The 23,862-nt window shown below is 41.7% G+C and overlaps 1 protein-coding gene across 1 annotated transcript; it reads right to left on the bottom strand.

The window, feature by feature from the left end:
• Positions 1 to 7,455: 7,455 nt before the first annotated feature.
• On the bottom strand, positions 7,456 to 23,126 carry LOC127321553 (uncharacterized). The gene is made up of 4 exons (XM_071825573.1): positions 23,108 to 23,126; positions 9,518 to 10,469; positions 9,011 to 9,095; positions 7,456 to 7,682 (listed from the first exon to the last, which is right to left on the bottom strand). Exons 1-3 carry the CDS (start codon positions 23,124 to 23,126, stop codon positions 9,014 to 9,016), a joined length of 1,053 nt encoding a protein of 350 aa, XP_071681674.1. The 3' UTR covers positions 7,456 to 7,682; positions 9,011 to 9,013.
• Positions 23,127 to 23,862: the final 736 nt, after the last annotated feature.

Consider the following 23,862-nt stretch of genomic DNA (forward strand, 5'->3'; position numbering starts at 1 on the left):
ATTTCATCCAATTCCGAGAATATTTCCTTACTAGGATTTCTGAAACCAAAAACAGCAGAAAACAGGAACTGTCCCTTCGGCATCTCGTCAATAGGTTAGTTCCGGAAAACGCATAAATATGACATAAAGTATGCATAAAACATGTAGATATCATCAATAATGTGGCATGGAACATAAGAAATTATCGATACGTCGGAGACGTATCAGCATCCCCAAGCTTAGTTTCTGCTCGTCCTGAGCAGGTAAACGATAACAAAGATAATTTCTGGAGTGACATGCCATCATAACCTTGATCATACTATTGTAAGCATATGTAATGAATGCAGCGATCCAAACAATGGTAAATGACATGAGTAAACAAATGAACCATATAGCAAAGACTTTTCATGAATAGTACTTTCAAGACAAGCATCAATAAGTCTTGCATAAGAGTTAACTCATAAAGCAATAATTCAAAGTAAAGGTATTGAAACAACACAATGGAAGATTAAGTTTCAGCGGTTGCTTTCAACTTGTAACATGTATATCTCATAGATAGTTGTCAATGCAAAGTAATATAACAAGTGCAATATGCAAGTATGTAGGAATCAATGCACAGTTCACACAAGTGTTTGCTTCTTGAGATGGAGAGAAATAGGTGAACTGACTCAACATAAAAGTAAAAGAATGGCCCTTCGCAGAGGGAAGCATCGATTGCTATATTTGTGCTAGAGCTTTGGTTTTGAAAACATAAAGAGAGCATAAAAGTAAAGTTTTGAGAGGTGTTTGTTGTTGTCAACGAATGGTAGTGGGCACTCTAACCCCCTTGCCAGACAAACCTTCAAAGAGCGGCTCCCATTTTATTTTATTTTTGTGTGGCACTCCTTCCAACCTTTCTTTCACATACCATGGCTAACCGAATCCTTGGGTGCCTGCCAACAATCTCATACCATGAAGGAGTGCCTTTTTATTTTAGTTTTATTATGATGACACTCCTCCCCACCTTTGCTTTCTCAAGCCATGGCTAACCGAATCCTTCGGGTGCCGTCCAACAATCACATACCATGGAGGAGTGTTAATTTTTGTTAATTAATTTGGGACTGGGAATCCATTGCCAGCTCTTTTTGCAAAATTATTGGATAAGCGGATGAAGCCACTAGTCCATTGGTGAAAGTTGCCCAACAAGATTGAAAGATTAACACCACATACTTCCTCATGAGCTATAAAACATTGACACAAATCAGAGGTAATAAATTTTGAATTGTTTAAAGGTAGCACTCAAGCAATTTACTTTGGAATGGCGGAGAAATACCATGTAGTAGGTAGGTATGGTGGACACAAATGGCATAGTGGTTGGCTCAAGGATTTTGGATGCATGAGAAGTATTCCCTCTCGATACAAGGTTTAGGCTAGCAAGGCTATTTGAAACAAACACAAGGATGAACCGGTGCAGCAAAACTCACATAAAAGACATATTGTAAACATTATAAGACTCTACACCGTCTTCCTTGTTGTTCAAACTCTTTACTAGGAATTATCTAGACCTTAGAGAGACCAATTATGCAAACCAAATTTTAGCAAGCTCTATGTATTTCTTCATTAATAGGTGCAAAGTATATGATGCAAGAGCTTAAACATGAGCACAACAATTGCCAAGTATCACATTATCCAAGACATTTTACCAATTACTACATGTAGCATTTCCCGTTTCCAACCATATAACAATTAACGAAGCAGTTTCAACCTTCGCCATGAAAATTAAAAGCTAAGAACACATGTGTTCCTACGAACCAGCGGAGCGTGTCTCTCTCCCACATAAGCATTTATTCAAACAAAAACAAAAACAAAAACAAACAGACGCTCCAAGTAAAGTATATAAGATGTGACCGAATAAAAATATAGTTTCAAGAGAAGGAACCTGATAATTTGTCGATGAAGAAGGGGATGCCTTGGGCATCCCCAAGCTTAGATGCTTGAGTCTTCTTGAAATATGCAGGGATGAACCACCGGGGCATCCCCAAGCTTAGAGCTTTCACTCTCCTTGATCGTAGTATATCATCCTCCTCTCTTGACCCTTGAAAACTTCCTCCACACCAAACTCAAAGCAACTCATTAGAGGGTTAGTGCACAATCAAAACTCACATGTTCAGAGGTGACACAATCATTCTTAACACTTCTAGACATTGCTTAAAGCTACTGGAAGTCATTGGAACAAAGAAATCCATTCAACATAGCAAAAGAGGCAATGCGAAATAAAAGGCAGAATCTGTCAAAACAGAACAGTCCGTAAAGACGAATTTTATTGAGGCACCAGACTTGCTCAAATGAAAATGCTCAAATTGAATGAAAGTTGCGTACATATCTGAGGATCACTCACGTAAATTGGCATAATTTTCTGAGTTACCTACAGAGAATTTTTCCCAGATTCGTGACAGCAAGAAATCTGTTTCTGCGCAGTAATCCAAATCTAGTATGAACCTTACTATCAAAGACTTTACTTGGCACAACAATGCAACAAAACTAAGATAAGGAGAGGTTGCTACAGTAGTAACAACTTCCAAGACACAAATATAAAACAAAAATACTGTAGTAAAACAAAAACATGAGTTATCTCCCAAGAAGTTCTTTCTTTATAGCCATTAAGATGAGCTCAGCAGTTTTAATGATGCACTCGTAAGAAATAGTATTTGAAGCAAAAGAGAGCATCAAGAGGCAAATTCAAAACACATTTAAGTCTAACATGCTTCCTATGCATAGGAATCTTGTAAATAAACAAGTTCATGAAGAATAATGCAACAAGCATAGAAAGATAAAACAAGTGTAGCTTCAAAAATTTCAGCACATAGAGAGGTGTTTTAGTAACATGAAAATTTCTACAACCATATTTTCCTCTCTCATAATAACTTTCAGTAGCAACATGAGCAAACTCAACAATATAACTATCACATAAAGCATTCTTATCATGAGTCTCATGCATAAAATTATTACTCTCCACATAAGCATACTCAATTTTATTAGTAATAGCGGGAGCAAATTCAACAAAGTAGCTATCATTATTAATTTCATCATCAAATATAGGAGGCATATTGTAATCATAATCAAATTTATCCTCCATAACAAGTGGCACCAAAAGGCTACTATCATTATAATCATCATAAATAGGAGGCAAAGTATCATCAAAGTAAATTTTCTCCTCAATGCTTGGTGGACTAAAGAGATCATGCTCATCGAAGCCAGCTTCCCCAAGCTTAGAATTTTCCATAGCATTAGCAACAATAGTGTTCAAAGCATTCATATTAATAACATTCCCATTAGCATGCATATAAAGTTCCATGGGTTTTTTAATTCTCTCTTCAAACACATCATGTCCTAATTCAAGATAAAGTTCATAAAGATCTCTCATATTTTTGTAGTTTTCCATTATGCCTAACTAGTGTAAACAAGAAACAAAAAGATGCAATTGCAGGATCTAAAGGAAATAGCTTCGAGCACAAACACAATGGCGCCAGAAAAGTACTGTTACCTGGAACCGGAGTATGAGTGCCTTTTACCTTTCCTCCCCGGCAACGGCGCCAGAAAAGTGCTTGATGTCTACGGGTGCTTCTATTCTTGTAGACAGTGTTGGGCCTCCAAGAGCAGAGGTTTGTAGAACAGCAGCAAGTTTCCCTTAAGTGGATCACCCAAGGTTTATCGAACTCAGGGAGGAAGAGGTCAAAGATATCCCTCTCATGCAACCCTGCAACCACAAAGCAAGAAGTCTCTTGTGTCCCCAACACACCTAATAGGTGCACTAGTTCGGCGCAGAGATAGTGAAATACAGGTGGTATGAATAAGTATGAGCAGTAGTAACGGTGCCAGAAAAGTGCTTGCTGGCGTGTGGTTGATGGTGGTAATATTGCGGGCAGTAGAGATGCAGTAAAACAGTAAACAAGCAGCGATAGCAGTATTTAGGAACAAGGCCTAGGGATCATACTTTCACTAGTGGACACTCTCAACATTGATCACATAACAGAATAAATAGATAGATGCTAGACTCTACACCCTCTTGTTGGATGATGAACACCACTAACTGTGTAGGATTACACGAACCCTCAATGCCGGAGTTAACAAGCTCCACAATATTCGATGTTCATATTTAAATAACCTTAGAGTGCATGACAGATCAACATAACCAAACCAAGTACTAACATAGCATGCACACTGTCACCTTCACGCTACGAAAGGAGGCATAGATCACATCAATACTATTATAGCAATAGTTAACTTCATAATCTACAAGAGATCACAATCATAGCCTACGCCAAGTACTACACGATGCACACACTGTCACCATTACACCGTGCAGGAGGAATAAACTACTTTAATAACATCACTAGAGTAGCACACAGATAAATTGTGAAACAAAACACATTGCAATCATAAAGAGATATAAATAAACACTTCACTATGCTCTTCATAACAGTGAATAAGTATTCTGTGAAATATAGCCTAAGAGACCCACACGGTGCACACACTGTCACCTTTACACACGTGGGACAAGGAGTCTCCGGAGATCACATAAGTAAAATCCACTTGACTAGCACAATGACATCTAGATTACAAGCATCATCATATGAATCTCAATCATGTAAGGCAGCTCATGAGATTATTATATTGAAGTACATAGGGAGAGATATTAACCACATAGCTACCGGTACAGCCCTTAGCCTTGATGGAGAACTACTCCCTCCTCATGGGAGACAGCAGCGGTGATGAAGATGGCGGTGGTGTCGATGGAGGAGCCTTCCGGGGGCACTTCCCCGTCCCGGCGGCGTGCCGGAACAGAGACTCCTGTCCCCCAGATCTTGGCTTCGCGATGGCGGCGGCTCTGGAAGGTTTCTCATACGGTGGCTTTTTTGTATCGAAGATTTAGGTCAGGGACCTTTATATAGGCGAAGAGGCGGAGTCGGAAGGTCGACGAGGTGGTGACACACTAGGGGGGCGCGGCCAAGTCCTGGGCCGCGCCACCCTGTCGTCTGGGGCCCACAGGGCCCTCCTGTGGCGGCTCTCGGGTGTTCTGGAAGCTTCGTGTGATTCTAAGATGCTGGGCGTTGATTTCATCCAATTCCGAGAATATTTCCTTACTAGGATTTCTGAAACCAAAAGCAATGAGAAAACGAACTGGCCCTTCGGCATCTCGTCAATAGGTTAGTTCCGGAAAACGCATAAATATGACATAAAGTATGCATAAAACATGTAGATATCATCAATAATGTGGCATGGAACATAAGAAATTATCGATACGTCGGAGACGTATCACACCTTACAGCGATTTGTTTGTCATTACCCATACAAAACTATATATATATCGTTGGTTCTTCTAAAGTACTCAGGGATATTCTTACTGTTGTCCAATGATCATTACATGAATCATTCTGGTATATGCTCTTAACTCTTTAGAGCACAAGACATCTGATTTTGTACATATTATTCGTGATCTAAAATCACCCATGTGTTTTTACTCATCGAGTGTCAAATACACTCAAATCTTGTTAAACCTTCACATAAAAAGAACACCTTCTTAATATTTTTATATTGAACTACTTCAATATCCATCATATGTACTTTAACTTAAACTTATTATGTGTTTCAATCTATCTTCATAATTCTTGACACTAAATATGTTTCAGTTCATATCCTTTCATTTAAGTTAATTCTCAATGAAACCTTTTAATCATCAAGTATATAATTACATCATTTATAATCAATGATATGTCATCCACATATAATATTATAACTATGTCTCAGCGCTCCCACTTAATTTCTTGCAAATGCAAGCATCTTCATTGTTTCTGATGAAATCACAACTCTTTGATTATTTCATCTGGTGAAGATTCCATCTCCGTGATACTCACTTCATCCAGTGAAGTTTGTATACCTATCTAGTATTCCACGGACCAGCAAAACTCTTAGTTGTATCTTGTATACACTTTTAATACACACTTCTGTTAAGTAATGTATTTTGCCATCCTACTTGTTGGAGATATGCCCGAGAGGCAATAATGAAGTAGTTATTGTTATATCTTAGTGTTCATGATAAATGTTTACACCCCATGCTATAATTATATTAACCGGAAACATTAATACATGTGTGTTGTGTGAACAACCAGAGTCCCTAGTAAGCCTCTCGTTTAACTAGCTTGTTGATTAATAGATGATCATGATTTCCTGATCATGAACATTGGATGTTATTAATAACAAGGTCATATCATTTGGTGAATGATGTGATGGACATACACCCATAGTAAAGCGTAGCATATGATCAAGTCATTTAGTTCTTTATGCTTCAAGCTTTAATATGCATAGTAACTTAATCCTTTGAACATGAGATCATGTAAATCACTTATACTGGAAGGGTACTTTGATTACATCAAATGCCACTGCGTAAATGGGTGGTTATAAAGATGAGATTAAGTATTCGAAAAGTATGAGTTGAGGCATATGGATCAATAGTGGGATTTTTCCATCCTAATGACGGATAGATATACTCTGGGCCCTCTCAGTGGAATGACATCCGATTAGCTTGCAAGCATGTGACTGGTTCACAAGGGATATCATATCACGGTACGAGTAAAGAGTACTTATCGGTAACGAGGTTGAACTAGGTATGGAGATACCGACGATCAAACTTCTGATAAGTAAAATATCGCGAGACAAAGGGTATTGTTATTTTATGTGAATGGTTCTTTCGATCACGAAGTCATCGTTGAATATGTGGGAGCTATTATGGATCTCCAGGTCCCGCTATTAGTTATTGATCGGAGAGGAGTCTCGACTATGTCTGCATAGTTCACGAACCGTAGGGTGACACACTTAAGGTTTGATGTCATTTTAAGTAGATATGGAATATGGAATGGAGTTCGAATGTTTGTTCGGAGTCTCCGATGGGATCCAGGACATCACGAGGAGGTCCGGAATGGTCCGGAGAATAAGATTCATATATAGGAAGTCACTTTCCAAGTTTGGAAATGCTCCGGTGCATTTATGGAAGGCGCTAGAATGTTCTAGAACTTTCTGGAAGAAATCACCATGGCAGGTGGAGTTCCGGTTGGACTCCACCAACTCTAACCAGCCAACCAAGTGGGAGGGTGGAGTCCATGGTGGACTCCACCTCCTTGGCCGGCCAAAGAAAGGGGGAAAGGGAGAGTCCCTGTCCCTCTAGGTTTCGTCCATATGGCAGTTTTTGAATTGGGGTCTTATTCAGATCTTTGGGCAAACCCTTAAGGATTCCACCTATATAATGAGGAGGAGAGGGAGGGGCAGCCACTCTTGGCCGCATGTGAGGCCCCGGAACCGGTATCCTGAGGATTCCAGCGATCCCGCCGAAATCCGCACGATATCGATCCAGAGACGCCCTCCGACACGACGTGCGCGATAAATCACACACGTGATGCCAGAGGAATTAACACGAGCGGTAACATTACAACAGGATTACAATAGAGCCCACAAGATACATATATTACAACAACGACTCCAACGAGTCAAGATACAAATATACAATACAAAGATCCAAATCATACATAAGATCGAATACGTCCGAGTACGGACAAGATACAAATTGGACTAAGAGTCCTGAAGATAACTAGTGGCGTCCATAACCCTGCCCAGGCCAAGCCGGAAGGGTAACCTTGCTAACGTCGTCTTCAACGAACATATCTTCATACCTGCCCGGTTATATCCCGTAGAAGCAGCAATAAGTACGGATTCGTACTTAACAAGACTTCAAGACGTATAAGCATTCGTCAACCAGTCGTCCTTTGTACTTGAGGCACGCAGGGGACTTAGAGGACGCAAGAGGAACATCATAGGCAATATGGTGGAGTTAAGCGGCAGCGCAAGCACTAAAAACCTATAGAGACACTCTACAACATCCGTCTAATCAGAGAAGGTGAGAGAGCGCATAAGGTAACAGATAAAATACTACACAAACATAACCCAGCCGATTACACATATCCCCTCCAACAATTGCGAAGAGGCAATGTAAAAGGCACTCAACGGTGGACAGATTTTATTGGGTAACGGTTGTAGTAAGGCTATATTACTACGCAAGTTATTATCAGATTATTAGCAACAAGATAACGGTGTAAGTTGTTCTATGATCAAGCTATACAATTCCAAGTCGTCCATAACCGCGGACACGGCTTATCGATAAGATGTACACCCTGCAGGGGTTGCCCAAATGTAACCATACGCATGCTCGACCCGCTTCTTACAGGCGATGTCTCACAACAAGACCGTTCCCAGTTCAACAAGAAAGTCTAGGGGGGCCACCCAACTAAGCTACCCGTGACGAAGTTCGGCCGTACTCCGAGACGGACCCAGAGGTTGCGTAGGCATCTAGGCGGGCACTAACGACCAAGCACTAGATAAGTCGTCTAGCAATTATGCAGTGCAGTACAGAAATAAACCACCCGAAGGCAACAGGAAGTAAACACCCGAAGGCAACAGTATATAAACATGTATGCGCCAAATAAAACCAAGTTTGTGGCCCCCTTTTCACCTAACTCGAGAAAAGGTAATGGGTGAGGGGGATCCAGTGAATCCCCACGCATGGGTAGAGCGCTCAATCTCGGAACAGATAACAAGAACTCGGGTCCTAGGGGACATTAGCGAGTCAAAGTTCCGATGCTTTCGCAAAGGGGCTCACAGATGCCTCTGCTTACAATTTTAGTTGTTAACATTTAAGTAAAACATGTGTATCTCCAACAACTGATACAGCATGTGATAACCTTCCAACAACCCAACATATCCCGATAAGATAACAACAACGGTAACAAGATAAAACAGCACTAGCATGCACTACGACTCGCAAGGCAGACCCGATAACCAAACGATAGCTGTAGGTGGTTGGTGGAGTCAATATAGGCTGCTTGAGGTAACAAGTGGAAGGGACACGTGACAAGAACGCAACTTAAGGATAGCATGAGGGAGAAGGCAAAATAAAATAGGTGAGCGACTTCTGCAGAGGCAGAAGTATAGGGGAAATGCTTGCCTGTTAAAGGTTGCCGAGGAACATCCGGGGGACTTGTCGTATCTCACAACACCACTTCGCGATCCTATCCGGGAAGAAGCAAATGCTGGAACACACATCGGATGCAAATCTTACTACTACGGCAGAAGAATCGGCATGCTCATGATATGGTATGCATGCATGGCATGGCAAACATGATGCGGAGATGCAACTTATATCGAATTTAAACGGAATTGGAATTCCGACAAACAATTATTAGATTCGAGTTGTTTATCTACCCCGCATATTAAATGTCATTAGCATGGCATAAACATGGCATAGGTGCGCTACGCAAAATTAAATGAAACCAGGATAAGATAACAATCCCGCACAATTCCATATTTAATTGTTAGGTGTTTCGCTATTTACCCAAACCCACATATGTGATGCGATGCAATGCAACAAGATAGATGCACATGTAAGAAAGATGCAACAAGATCAAAATAGCACATTTAGAAAATAGGGCTTATGGTCGGGGTCTCACGGTACCGGAACAAAAGTGGTCGCCGGTGCGGAGTGGAAGTGGCGGAAGTCGCCGACGTCGAGGAAGTAGCCGAAGCCGGGGTCTTCGGTCCATGTCGTCGTCTCCGTGTCGTAGCGGAAGTAGTCGATGCGTCGGACGCCGGGAAGTAGACCTGGGCGGTGAGACGTCGGCGAACTCGGCGCGGTTGTCGATGCCGAACTTGAATCGTCGCCGAGATCGGAGAAGCACTTGTCGGAGAGACGGCGTCGGTGAAAGGGTAGCGGTCGCGCCGGATAGGAATAAACAGACACGGTCGGCGGAAAGAACGGAGGCCAAAATCATGCGGGTATTTTGTCGAGCACGTGGCGACTGGCCAAAACACGGGACAAAAATCTGGACAAAAGAGTGCGCCCGTGCACTGCTGCTGCTGAACTGCTGTTTGATCAAAGAGATGTGCTCGATTAAAAAAAAGAAACAAGGAACTGGTTGGTTTTGTGGAGATGCAGCGTGGAGTTGAAAGTAGCCTGGCCTGCTGTGCCACTGCAGTAGCTGCTGCGCTGCTGGCGCGCGGCTTGGTGTGGCGTTTGCACCTGCATGCAAGGGAAAAAGAAGCGGGGCGGTTGCTGGCTTGGGCGCGCGCAGCTGCAGCTACTGCTTGCGAGCGGGAGGCGGGAAAGGAGGCGCGGCGAGCGAGGCAGGGGCGGGTGCGGTCGGCGCTGCATGCGCGCGCGGGCGTGTGGCCTGGCGCGGCGGCCGGCCCGAGGCGAGGCAGGAGCGGGCGCGCGATGCGGTGGTGAGCGGCACGCACGCGGCGACCGAGGCGGTCGGCCGGGCGGAAAAACGCTGCGGCGTACGGCGCGCACAGGAAGCTGAGCAAGGACGGCGACCGGCGCAGAAATGGAACCCGATTTTGACAGAGATTTGGGGAAGAAAGGGGAGGATTTTTTGGTGGGGATTTTTGGAGTAAAAGAAGGGGATCTCAGATCTGATTTGGGAGCTATGGTTTGGGGAGGAGGAAGAAGGGGGAAGAGCTGCCCTTAAATAGGCCAAAGGGTTAGGTGGGCTTGGGCTAGTTTTGGACTAAAATTTTGTCAGGCTTTCGCCCACTTTTATTTAGCAAACGATAAAATAATTTTAGCATAACATTTTATTTAAAGTAACGGACCGGAAAATATTATTTGTTTTGATTTTCAAAATTAAGAAAAGAGTGGGGTCGCTTTATAAATCGCCGGGGCATTTTAATAAAACAAAATAGGGTTTTTTCGGAAAATAATTTTCGTGGTTGAAAATATGGTAGAAAAATATGCAGATGACATCATGCTGCCGTGAAAAACAAAACAACAAACAAATTTAATTTGGAATATTTTCCGGGACGTTACACCGCACCACCCAAGGGGCCCCTGGCCGGCGCCCTAGCCACCCCCTCTCTCCCAAACCCTAGCCTCTCTCCTCCTCCATCTTCTCCCACAGCGCTTAGGCGAAGCCCTGCCGGAGATCTCCACCACCACCGACACCACGCCGTCGTGCTGTCGGGATTTCGAGGAGGATCTACTACATCTGCTGCCCGCTAGAACGGGGAGAAGGGCGTCGTCATCAACACCGGACGTGTGACCGAGTACGGAGGTGTTGCCCGACTGTGGCACCGTCAAGATCTTCTACGCGCTTTTGAAAGCGGCAAGTGGTCGACTCCAGCAACAACGAGATCTAATCTCGTATGCTTTGTAAATCTTTGAGGGTTAGTCTCATAATCTTCTCGTTGCTACCATCTTCTAGATTGGATCTTGGATTGTTATTCGTTCTTGCGGTAGGAAATTTTTTATTTTCTATGCTACGAATCCCATCACTACTAGCATATCTCATAAAAGAAATATGTAATGATTACTAGAATAATCCACATAGACTATAAGCATCGCTACGGAAGATCTAATCTTATCATAGTCAACTCTTTGAACTTTGTTGTAAACAACTTTTCGACAAGTCGAGCTTCTTCAAGGATATTGCATCCAAGTCCATCAATTTTATAGATCCATTTACTTTCAAAAAGTATTCACCTATCTTGGATTTCATGGCGCATAGCCATTTTAACGGAGTCAGGGCCCATCATAACTTCTTTGTATGTAGTTGGTTTATCATTGTTCAAAATCAATCCTTTGTCCACAAATCATTTATTTGATCACAAATTAAACCATATCTACAAGGTTCAATAGGTACTTTGATCTCCATGACTATAAAACTTTGTAGACATGGAGCTAGGATCTTCATGGCCGCTTCCGGAACCATTTCCTATGCTGCGCTACTCTGATTATTATGCTCAGGTTCATAAACCTTATCAAGTTCCATTTTCCTCCCACTCAAATACTTCGCTAAAAACAATTTCTTGGAAATAAGTAAGAAACATCGACAAACGCTTTTTTCTTTGTCTCCATAGTGGAAGAATTCCCAATTATTTCTTTGGGATAACCAACAAAGACATTCATCCGATTTTGGTTGTAAACTTATTTACTTATGCTATGCATACCAAAATTTAAGAAAGGACTATTAGGGTTTATACCCATGCCATAACTCGTATGGTGTCATTTCAACGGATCATGATGATGCTCTATTCAGTGTAAAAGCGGTAGTCTCTAAAGCATAATCCACAAAAATATAATGGCGTCAATTTATCATCATTAATCCAACAAGATTTGGATACGTCTCTCGGATACTACATCATCACTATGGTACTCCAAGAAACGTGAGTTGTAGAACAATTTCATAACTCTCTTAGATGTTCGCTAAAACTCGTAATTCAAATATTTGCACCATGATCCAATCATAGATATTTGACTTTTCTATTACGATGATTTCCACTTTATGCTGAAATTTATTTGAATCCATTCAAATGTTTCAAACTTCTTCCTTATCGAATATATCCACATATATATATTCAATTCATTGTTGGAAGTTTTCATGAAGTAGAAGAATCTCCTGCACACAACTATGCCCAGTGAACCACATACATCATCATGTATGTTTCCACTAACTTAGTTGCCCATTCAACTCTTGGCCTATGAACGGTATTTCAGTCATTTTCTTTAGAAGAGATTTGCAAGCGTCAAACGATTCAAAAATCAAATGACTCCAAAAATCCATTTGCATGGAGTTTTTTCATGCGTTCCTTTCCAACATGAACTAAATGGCGGTTCCACAAATAAGTGGAGTTCAAATCATTTGCCTTGCGGCATATTAGCGTCAGTGTTATGTATGTGTGTTTCACCATTAAGATTTATAATAACTTATCCATTGTACATGGAGTAATGTCATAATTTGAACAACTCATTGTTTTCATTTGACCAGAGAAAAATAACAATTATTAAGTTCTTTATTATAAATCCTAAGGGCTAGGTAGAGTGCCAACGACAAACATAATAATACTTTATTATGTTCTACACGTGCATTATTACCATATTCCTTATTAGTCACTTAGGCCATCGTATTCTTGTATTGCGTTGTATTGTATGACATCTCATACCAACCAATATGGTACAAATACCCAAGAACTTCATTGCGTGACCAATCAAAGAATACATTCATAACATGTATATCATCTATATACACCTGATACGTCTCAAACGTATCTATAATTTCTTATGTTCCATGCTTGTTTTATGACAATACTCACATGTTTTATATACACTTTACATCATTTATACGCATTTTCCGGTACTAACCTATTAACAAGATGCCGAAACGCCAGTTCCTGTTTTGTGCTGTTTTTGGTTTCAGAAATCCTACAAAGGAAATATTCTCGGAATTGGACGAAACAAACGCTCAGGGTCTTATTTTTCCACGGAGCTTCCAGAAGACCGAAGAGGATACGAAGTGGGGCCACGAGGCGCCCGGACCATAGGGCGGCGCGACCAAGGAGGGGCCCGCGTCGGCCTATGGTGTGGGGCCCATGTGCCGCCTCCGACTCTGCCCTTCCGCCTACTTAAACTCTCTGTCGCGAAAACCCTATCACCGAGAGCCACGATACGGAAAAAGTTCCAGAGACGCCGCCACCGCCAATCCCATCTCGGGGGGATTCAGGAGATCGCCTCCGGCACCCTGCCGGAGAGGGGAATCATCTCCCGGAGGACTCTACATCACCACGATCGCCTCCGGACTGATGTGTGAGTAGTTCATCCTTGGACTATGGGTCCATAGCAGTAGCTAGATGGTTGTCTTCTCCTCTTGTGCTATCATGTTAGATCTTGTGAGCTGCCTATCATGATCAAGATCATCTACTTGTAATGCTACATGTTCTGTTTGTTGGGATCCGATGAATATGGAATACTATGTCAAGTTGATTATTGATCTATCATATATGTGTTGTTTATGATCTTGCATGCTCTCCGTTACTAGTAGAGGCTCTGGCCAAGTTGATACTTGTGACTACAAGAGGGAGTATTTATGCTCGATAGTGGGTTCATGCCTCCATTGAATCTGGGACAGTGACAGAAAGTTCTAAGGTTGTGGATGTGCTGTTGCCACTAGAGATAAAACATCAATGCTTTGTCTAAGGATATTTGTGTTGATTACATTACGCACCATACTTAATGCAATTGTCTGTTGTTTGCAACTTAATACTGGAAGGGGTACGGATGCTAACCTGAAGGTGGACTTTTTAGGCATAGATGCATGCTGGATAGCGGTCTATGTACTTTGTTGTAAGGCCCTAAGTAAATCTCATATTACTCATCGTGATATGTATGTGCATTGTTATGCCCTCTCTATTTATCAATTGCCCAACTGTAATTTGCTCACCCAACATGCTATTTCTTATTGGAGAGACACCACTAGTGAACTGTGGACCCCGGACCATTCTTTTACATCTGAAATACAATCTACTGCAATCACTGTTCTCTGCTGCTCTTTGCAAACAAACATCATTTTCCACACCATACATTTAATCCTTTGTTTACAGCAAGCCGGTGAGATTGACAACCTCACTGTTAAGTTGGGGCAAAGTATTTTGATTGTGTTGTGCAGGTTCCATGTTGGCGCCGGAATTCCTGGTGTTGCGCCGCACTACACTCCTCCGTCAACAACGTTCACGTGGCCCTTGATTCCTACTAGTTCGATAAACCTTGGTTTCTTACTGAGGGAAACTTGCTGTTGTACGCATCACACCTTCCACTTGGGGTTCCCAACGGGCGTGTGCTTTACGCGTCAACAACACCTGAGCTAGACTTTCTAGTCTTTTCTTTTTTTTTTCTGCCAAAATATCTTTTGTAGTTTCTCTTTTAGCTTTCCTCATTCTCAGAAAACACTTCACCTTCAATAACTTCTAGGTCCATTGGTCAAATACCAATAACCTTGAGGTTCTTACTTTGAAGTTGATCATCATATGACAAGTGTTCCAGATTTCACTATTAGTAACTTTGTAATATGATAAACAATTTCACTCATAATTTTATCCATCATATCATGACGACTTTCCGAGACCATGTCTGTACATGCTAGGCTCGTAAAGTTTAACCTCAGTATTCGCATGTGCAAATCTGGCTTGCACCCGTTTTATGCACACGTAGAATCTATAACACCCGATCATCACGTGATGCTTCGAAACGACGAGTCTTAGCAATGGTGCATACTAAGGATGATCACTTCATGGATATGCGAATATCGTTAGTGCCCAACTAGTTGGAGGATTGGGACGCCTAGCATCTTCAACCTTCGTACATTCCCATAAAACTTATGAGTTTATGTAATCTCACTAGATTATATTCTATCATCTTGCAATAAGGTCTTAGATATCACATATATCTCATACCTTGCTTATTTTCGAAAACAAAATTTCCAGCTCCTTACTTTTCAAACGGATTTGAATTTTAAGTTTCACAGAGACAAGATGATTTTAGGTACTAATTGAAACCATTGCTCATTGAATCAGCAATGCGAGGTTTACTAAAAGTTTGCAATAGGACTTAATCATTTCTTGATTCTTTAACAATACGGTACCAGTCCGTAAAGTTACTTATCAGACTTAACAGTATTTCTATCTCGATCACAAGACTAGTGCATGGTAGATAACGGATGCCAATTCTACAAATTAATTCAAAATACTATTCAGACTATGTTCATGATAATTAGTTCATGTTTTAATCTAATTACTAATGAACTCCCACTTAATACAACATCCCTCATAGTTGTTAAGTGGCACACGATCCATATCCACTACACCAAAACCGATCATCACGTGAGATGATTAGCTTCAATGGTGAACATCACCATGTTGATCATATCATCCATATGACTCGTGTTCAACCTTTCGGTTTCCTGTGTCCCGAGACCATGTTTGTACATGCTAGGCTCGTCAAGCAAACCCAAGTATTTCCGCTTGTGCAACATGGCTTACACCCGTTGTATGTGAACGTAGAATCTATCACATCCAATCATCACGAGATGCTTCAAAACGACGAACTGTAGCAACAGTGCATACAAGGGGAGAACACTTTATTATCTTGATATTAATGTGAGGGATCATCTTATAATGCTACTGTCGCGATCTAAGCAAGATAAGATGCATAAAGGATTAACATCACATGCAATTCATATGTGATATGATATGGCCCTTTAGTCTTTGCGCCTTTGATCTTCATCTCCAAAGCACGGACATGATCTCCATCATCAACGGGCATGATCTCCATCATCGTCGGCGTAGCGTCAAGGTCCATGGCGCCGTCTTCATGGTTGTTCACCACATGTAGCAACTATTACAACTACTTTGAAATAATACTACTACATGAAATATAAAGACAACCATAAGGCTCCTGCCGGTTGCCACAATACAATAATGATCATCTCATACATATTCATCATCACATCATGGCCATATCACATCACCAAACCCTACAAAAACAAGTTAGACGCCTCTAATTTGGTTTGCATATTTTACGTGGTTTAGGGTTTTCGAGTAAGATCCAATCTACCTACGAACATGAACCACAACGGTGATACTAGTGTTGTCAATAGAAAGAGTAGATTGAATCTTCACTATGGTGAGAGAGACAGACACCCGCAAAGACACTTATGCAATACAAGTTGCATGTCGAGCATGGAGCAAGTCTCATGAATGCGGTCATGTAAAGTTAGCCCAGGCCGCTTCATCCCACCATCCCGCAAGATGCAAAGTACACCAACTAAAAACAACAAGAGCATCAACGCCCACAAAACAATTGTGTTCTACTCGTGCAACCAATCTATGCATAGACACGGCTCTGATACCACTGAAGGGATTCGTAGCATAGAAAAAAAAATTCCTACCGCAAGAACGAAAAATAAGCCAAGATGCAATCTAAAAGATGAGAGCAACGAGAAGATCATGAGACTAACCCTCGAAGATTTCCAAAACCTGCGAGATTAGATCTCGTTGTTGGAGAAGATGATCACTTGCCGCTTTCAAAAGCGCGTAGAAGATCTTGACGGTGCCACAGTCGGGCAGCACCTCCGTACTCGGTCACACGTTCGGTGTTGATGACGACGTCCTTCTCCCTGTTCCAGCGGGCAGAGGATGTAGTAGATCCTCCTCGGAATCCCGATAGCACGATGGTGTGGTGTCGGTGGTGGTGGAGATCTCCGGCAGGGCTTCGCCTAAGCGCTGTGGGAGAAGATGGAGGAGGAGAGAGGCTAGGGTTTGGGAGAGAGCGGGTGGCTAGGGCACCGGCCAGGGGCCCCCTTGGGTGGTGCGGTCAAGTACAAGGCTGCCCCCTCCCTCTCCTCCTCATTATATAGGTGGAACCCCAAGGGTTTGCCCAAAGTCTTCGAATAAGACCCCAATTCAAAAACTGCCATATGGACGAAACCTAGAGGGATAGGGACTCTCCCTTTCCCCCTTTCTTTGGCCGGCCAAGGAGGTGGAGTCCATGGAGGTGGAGTCCACCATGGACTCCACCCTTATAAACAAAAAATATAACTAATTCCATCTTCTATACTGAGATATACCAAGAGACCCATAATATGATTCGTGATCTCGCAACGAATCTCTTGACCTAAAAAGGGTGTCAATGATAAAGATCTCTGGGGAAACCGCTAAAAAAAGATTGAACATGTGGTTCCGAGTTTCGATAACTTCTTCTACTTTAATTTCCTCCGTCTTCCAAATCGCAGAGTGTGTCCAACCGAGACTCCACCTTCCATGGTGATTTCTTCCGGAAGGTTCTAAAACATTCTAGCGCCTTCCATAAATGCACCGGATCATTTCCAAACATGGAAACTGACTTCCTATATATGAATCTTATTCTCCGGACCATTCCGGAACTCCTCGTGATGTCCCGGATCCCATCCGAGACTCCGAACAAACATTCGAACTCCATTGCATATTCCATATCTACTTAAAACGACATCAAACCTTAAGTGTGTCACCCTACGGTTCGTGAACTATGCAGACATGGTCGAGACTCCTCTCCGACCAATAACCAATAGCGGGATCTGGAGATCCATAATGACTCCGACACATTCAACGATAACTTAGTGATCGATTGAACCATTTACATATTCTACCGATTCCCTTTGTCACGCGATATTTTACTTGTCCGAGGTTTGATCATCGGTATCTCCATACCTTGTTCAACCTCGTCTCCGGCAAGTACTCTTTACTCATACCGTGATATGATATCCCTTGTGAACCATTCACATGCTTGCAAGCTAATTGGATGTCATTCCACCGAGAGGGCCCAGAGTATATCTATCCGTCATTAGGATGGACAACTCACACTTTCCGAATACTTAATCCCATATTTATAACCACCCATTTACGCAGTGGCGTTTGATGTAATCAAAGTACCCTTTCGGTATAAGTGATTTACATTATCTCATGGTCGAAGGACTTGGTAACTATGTATCGAAAGCTTATAGCAAATTGAACTTAATGACGTGATCTTATGCTACGCTTATTTGGGTGTATGTCCATTATATCATTCATCTAATGACATAACAGTGTTATTAATAACATCCAATGTTCATGATCACGAAACCATGATCATCTATTAATCAACAAACTAGTTATACAAGAGGCTTACTAGGGAGTCCTTGTTGTTTACATAACACACATGTATCAATGTTTCGGTTAATACAATTATAGCATGGTGATGACCCACAAGTATAGGGGATCGCAACAGTCTTCGAGGGAAGTAAAACCCAATTTATTGATTCGACACAAGGGGAGCCAAAGAATATTTGTAAGCCTTAACAACGGAGTTGTCAATTCAGCTGCACCTGGAAACAGACTTGCTCGCAAGAGTTTATAAGTAGCAACAGTTTTATAGCAGCAGCAGTAGTGAAATATCAGTAGCAGTGTAAGAAAGACAGCAGTAGTGATTATAGTAAACATCAGGATTAAAATACTGTAGGCACAGGGATGGATGAACGGGCGCTGCATGGATGAGAGAAATCATGTAACAATCAAGGTAGGGCATTTGCAGATAGTAATAAAACAGTATCCAAGTACTAAACAACCATTGGCATGTGTTCCATATATAGTCGTACGTGCTCGCAATGAGAAACTTGCACAACATCTTTTGTCCTACCAGCCGGTGGCAGCCGGGCCTCTAGGGAATCTACTGGTAAACTCCTTTTAATAGAGCACCGGAGCAAAGCATTAACACTCCGTGAACACATGTGATCCTCACATCACCACCTTCCCCTCCGGTTGTCCCAATTTCTGTCACTTTGGGGCCTCGGGTTCTAGACAGCAATATGTGTATACAACTTGCAGGTAAGATCATAAAGCAATGAATATCATCATGAATCGATAACATGTTCAGATCTGAGATCATGGCACTCGGTCCCTAGTGACAAGCATTAAGCATAACAAGTTGCAACAATATCATAAAAGTACCAACTACGGATACTAGGCACTATGCCCTAACAATCTTATGCTATTACATGACCAATCTCATCCAATCCCTACTATCCCCTTCAGCCTACAGCGGGAGAATTACTCACACATGGATGGGGGAAACATGGCTGGTCGATGGAGAGGCATCGGTGGTGATGATGGCGATGATCTCCTCCAATTCCCCGTCCCGGCGGAGTGCCAGAACGGAGTTTCTGGTCCCGAGACAAAGTTTTTCGATGGCGGCGGTGTTCTGGATGTCTTCTGGCGATTTCGTCTAACCCCCGTGCGTTTTTAGGTCGAAACCCTTAAGTAGTCCAGAGGGGGGCGTCAGAGGCTGGCCGAGGCGCCGCCACCATAGGCCGGTGCGGCCCAGGGGCCTGCCGCGCCGCCTGGTGGGGTGGGCGCCTCGTGGCCCCCCTCCTTCTGGTCTTCTGGCTCCGTCAATATTATGTGAAAATAGGCCCATTGGAATTAATCCCGGGGATTTTCCTGAAAGTTGAGTTTCTGCACAAAAACGAGACACCAGGGCAATTCTGCTGAAAACAACGTTAGTCCGTGTTAGTTGTATCCAAAATACACAAATTAGAGGCAAAACAATAGCAAAAGTGTTCAGTAAAGTAGATACGTTTTGGACGTATCAACTCCCCCCAAGCTTAGCTTATTGCTTGTCCTCAAGCAATTCAGTTAACAACTGAGTGCGATAAAAGAACTTTCACGAACACATTTGTTCATATGATGTAAATATTCTCATGATATGGTCAAGTACTTAGGCAATTCATAATAAGATACATGCAAATAAAGTCATCTAATAGCTATGTCAATCATGGAAAAGGTACCAACAAATTAATAATAAGCATCATGAACCATGTATATCAGCAAGATTGCAATGTTCATAAAAGGATATGATAAAGTGGTATCTCGCTTGCCCGTATTTGTACAGCAAAACATAAATGCCCGGGCACCTTTGAAGTTCATGGAAAGACTGGAAGTAGAGATTATCAAAGATAAAAGCATCAGAGTTATACCACAGTTAATCACATTTTGGGACAAGCATATTATACTAAGAATGACAGTTGTGCTCTCAAGAAGGTGCTCAAAGAAAGGATGGTGACTCAATGTAAAAGTAAAAGATTGACCCTTCGCAGAGGGAAGCAGGGATTAACATGCGCTAGAGCTTTTAATTTTTAAAACAGGAGTAAAATTATTTTGAGAGGTGTTTGTTGTTGTCAACGAATCGTAGCGGGCACTCTAACTACCTCATCAACTAGACTTTCAAGAGTGGCTCCCATGAAGGACGTTATCTCTACCAGCAAGGTAAATCATCACTCTTCTCTTTTGTTTACACACGTATTTTTGTTTCATTATGGATGACACTCCCCCCAACCTTTGCTTACACAAGCCATGGCTAACCGAATCCTCGGGTGCCTTCCAACATTCACATACCATGGAGGAGTGTCTATTTGCAAATTAAGTTGCTTACTGATAAATCAGGGAAAAACATGTGAAGAAAATTATTGATGAAAGTTAATTAATTGGGGCTGGGAACCCCGTTGCCAGCTCTTTTTGCAAAATTATTGGATAAGCAGATGTGCCACTAGTCCATTGATGAAAGTCTGTCAGGAGTAAATGACAAGGTTGAAAGATAAACACCACATACTTCCTCATGAGCTATAAAACATCAACACAAATTGAGAAGTATTTTGAAGGTTTAAAGGTAGCACATGAGAATTTACTTGGAATGGTTTGAAATGCCATGCATAGGTATTTATGGTGGACACTTTGGAATAACTTGGTTTTCAGGGGTTTGGAAGCACGAGCAGCGTTCCCGCTCAGTACAAGTGAAGGCTAGCAATAGACTGGGAAGCGACAATTAAGAGAGCAATAACTGTCATAATCATGCTTGCGACAAAATAAATTAACGGAGGCATAAAAGTGATACAAGAACTCTGAGGCAAAGTAAATCATCGAGGCTTAATTGACTTTTGTTCAGTCATATGCATGCGTGAGCATGTGCCAAGTCAATTCAAGTGAATTATTCAGAGGAGAATACCACAATGTCATACCTATTTATGAATAAAACAATGCAAGCAAATATTTATGACATGCTACTCATATTAATAGATTGGAGCTAAATATGAGAGATCATGAACTACTAGACTTTCTTAAATGACATATACCTCACATGAACCAACTAAGCATGCTCACATGGATGAGTATATGTACAAAAATGAAAACAAATAGAGTTCATACCAGCCTCTCACCACAGTCGAGTTGTCGTAGATCGTCATTATTGCCTTTCACTTGTGTAGCTTGAATAATATGAAATGAAAACCAAGCTCCAACCACCGGAGACCGTTGAACTCCACAATAAACTTTACAAAACCAAAGAAGAACAACACATATTTTTGGTGTTTTCGAATTGGAAACAAGACTAAAGGAAACAGACAAACAAAGCGAAATCTTTTTGGATTTTCTCATAGCAAACCAACGATAGCAAATAAAGCAAAATAGGAGCAAGAAACCAAGATAAACAAATGTTAAAGAGAAACAACAGAAATATTTTTGGTCCTTTTGTGTTTTAGGAAAGAAACAAGGCAAAAACAAGAAAATGAAAACTAAAAGAGTCACACAAACACAAAGTAGCAAAAATTCGTCAAACTTGACAGTAGTACAGTAATCGATTTTAAAGAAAATCTTCCGTTGCTCAACTCGAAAAGTGCTCCACTAATGAAAGCTAGATAATAACCTGAGGAACATGAACAAAAATTGGCTTCGCAAAATAATGTTCTGGCTGTTTTTGGGATTTTTTTGGTATCAGTCCAGAATCTGTTTTCAAACAGCACTTCCCCAAATATCATCTCCCTCTTATTAGAAACCACCTTAAGAAGCTAAACAAGTATGTACAAGTATCCGGCAATTGTAATATGCAATGAATGAGTGATGCCGGCATACCTCCCCCCAAGCTTAGGCTTTTGGTCTAAGTGGAGATCAACCCCAGCGAGGGTCAGGGTTCCACGCCGGTGGATCATACATGGCGTGGTCATAATAAGGTCCTGGTGCAGAAGAAAAGGGTGAAGACTCCACATGCCCAAAATGTTGATGTGAAGAACTCGCTGCATCGGATGACAAGTCGAGGGGTTCCTCGGCCTCCTCCGTGCCGTCCCCTGCATGATGGCCATCTCCCTCTGTGTATGCATCTAATTCATCTTCTGTGACCGACCAATTTTTGCTGGAATCAAGGTTAAACAAAACAGGTGCAGGCAATCCTACTAGCCTTTCAGTTTTTTTAGTTGTTCTCCAATTTTTCTTGTAAAAGGTTATCTTATAAGACATGTTACTCAAATTATACCAATCAGAAACAAAGTCATGTTTTATCATGGAAACAATATCAAGTCTCTCTATGGAAAGCTGAACATCAAGAGGATGAGGTTCTACACCATGCATAGCTAGCAAACGAGAGGCGATGAGAGCTCCACAAATTCCTCCTTTATCACGGTTAGTAGCAAGTCTAAAAGCTATCAAAGCAGCCAAATTATAAGTCCTATCACATTGCAATGCAGCAGCTAGGAAAGCCAAATCCTGGATAGATAACTTATTTGCATTCTTTCTAGCAAGAACGCACTTGGTGATTAAGTAAGCAAAGTAGCGAATAGCTGGGAGTTGAATACTACGAACTTTACCACTCTCATCTGAGAAGCTCCTCCCATTGACAGATCATCTTGTATAGACTCAAGAGCTCCTGCGGCAGTCCCCTAACCTTCTCGCATGATCCCCATTGTGGCACTCTAATTGCTGCACAAAAATCATCAAAGGGAAAGTTGACAATTTTATTATAAATTTTGTATCGAACCATGGGGTTACGTTGGGACCAATTGAATTCAAAATCCTGCACCACTGACATGGTTAGTTTCGCATATTGGTAAGGTTCACCAACAACAAAACTTTCAACCCTGCATTGGAAATCAGATTTTGAACATCTTGCAAGATTCCTGCACTCCTCATAAAATCAGTGCATGGGTAGTAAGAGGGGTATACTCCCTCTTCGCGGTGAACTCTCATAACTTTGCACCTCCAATTCTTGTTGGTTGAGTTGGTGCCTATTCCACTCCATTTTCTGAAATTTTTCAACAATTATTATAAAAGTTGATTTGGAGACATATAAATGAGGGAAACTACTATAGGAACTTGGTAGAGTACTAAACATGCATCAAACTAATTCTTACAACTTAGAAAAAGCATGCAAGCTCACTTAACATGTTACCTACAACAGCAAAATACTCAAGATATACTCAACCAAACAAAATTCTATTTGGATAATCGGAGGAGTCACATACTGGAAAGCAAATGTGCCAAATTTCAGACAGAAATCTGGGCTGAGCAAAGAGATCGAGAAATCCTGAGCTCTTGAGCAAAAATGCGAGTGAGAGAAAGTTGGTACGAGTTTTTTCGGGAGAGAGAGTAGAATGGGAGGAAAAGATGACTTAGTGGGGCAAGGAGGGGCCCACACCACAG

Source organism: Lolium perenne, chromosome 2 (assembly GCF_019359855.2).
Source record: "Lolium perenne isolate Kyuss_39 chromosome 2, Kyuss_2.0, whole genome shotgun sequence".
Taxonomy (NCBI): domain Eukaryota; kingdom Viridiplantae; phylum Streptophyta; class Magnoliopsida; order Poales; family Poaceae; genus Lolium; species Lolium perenne.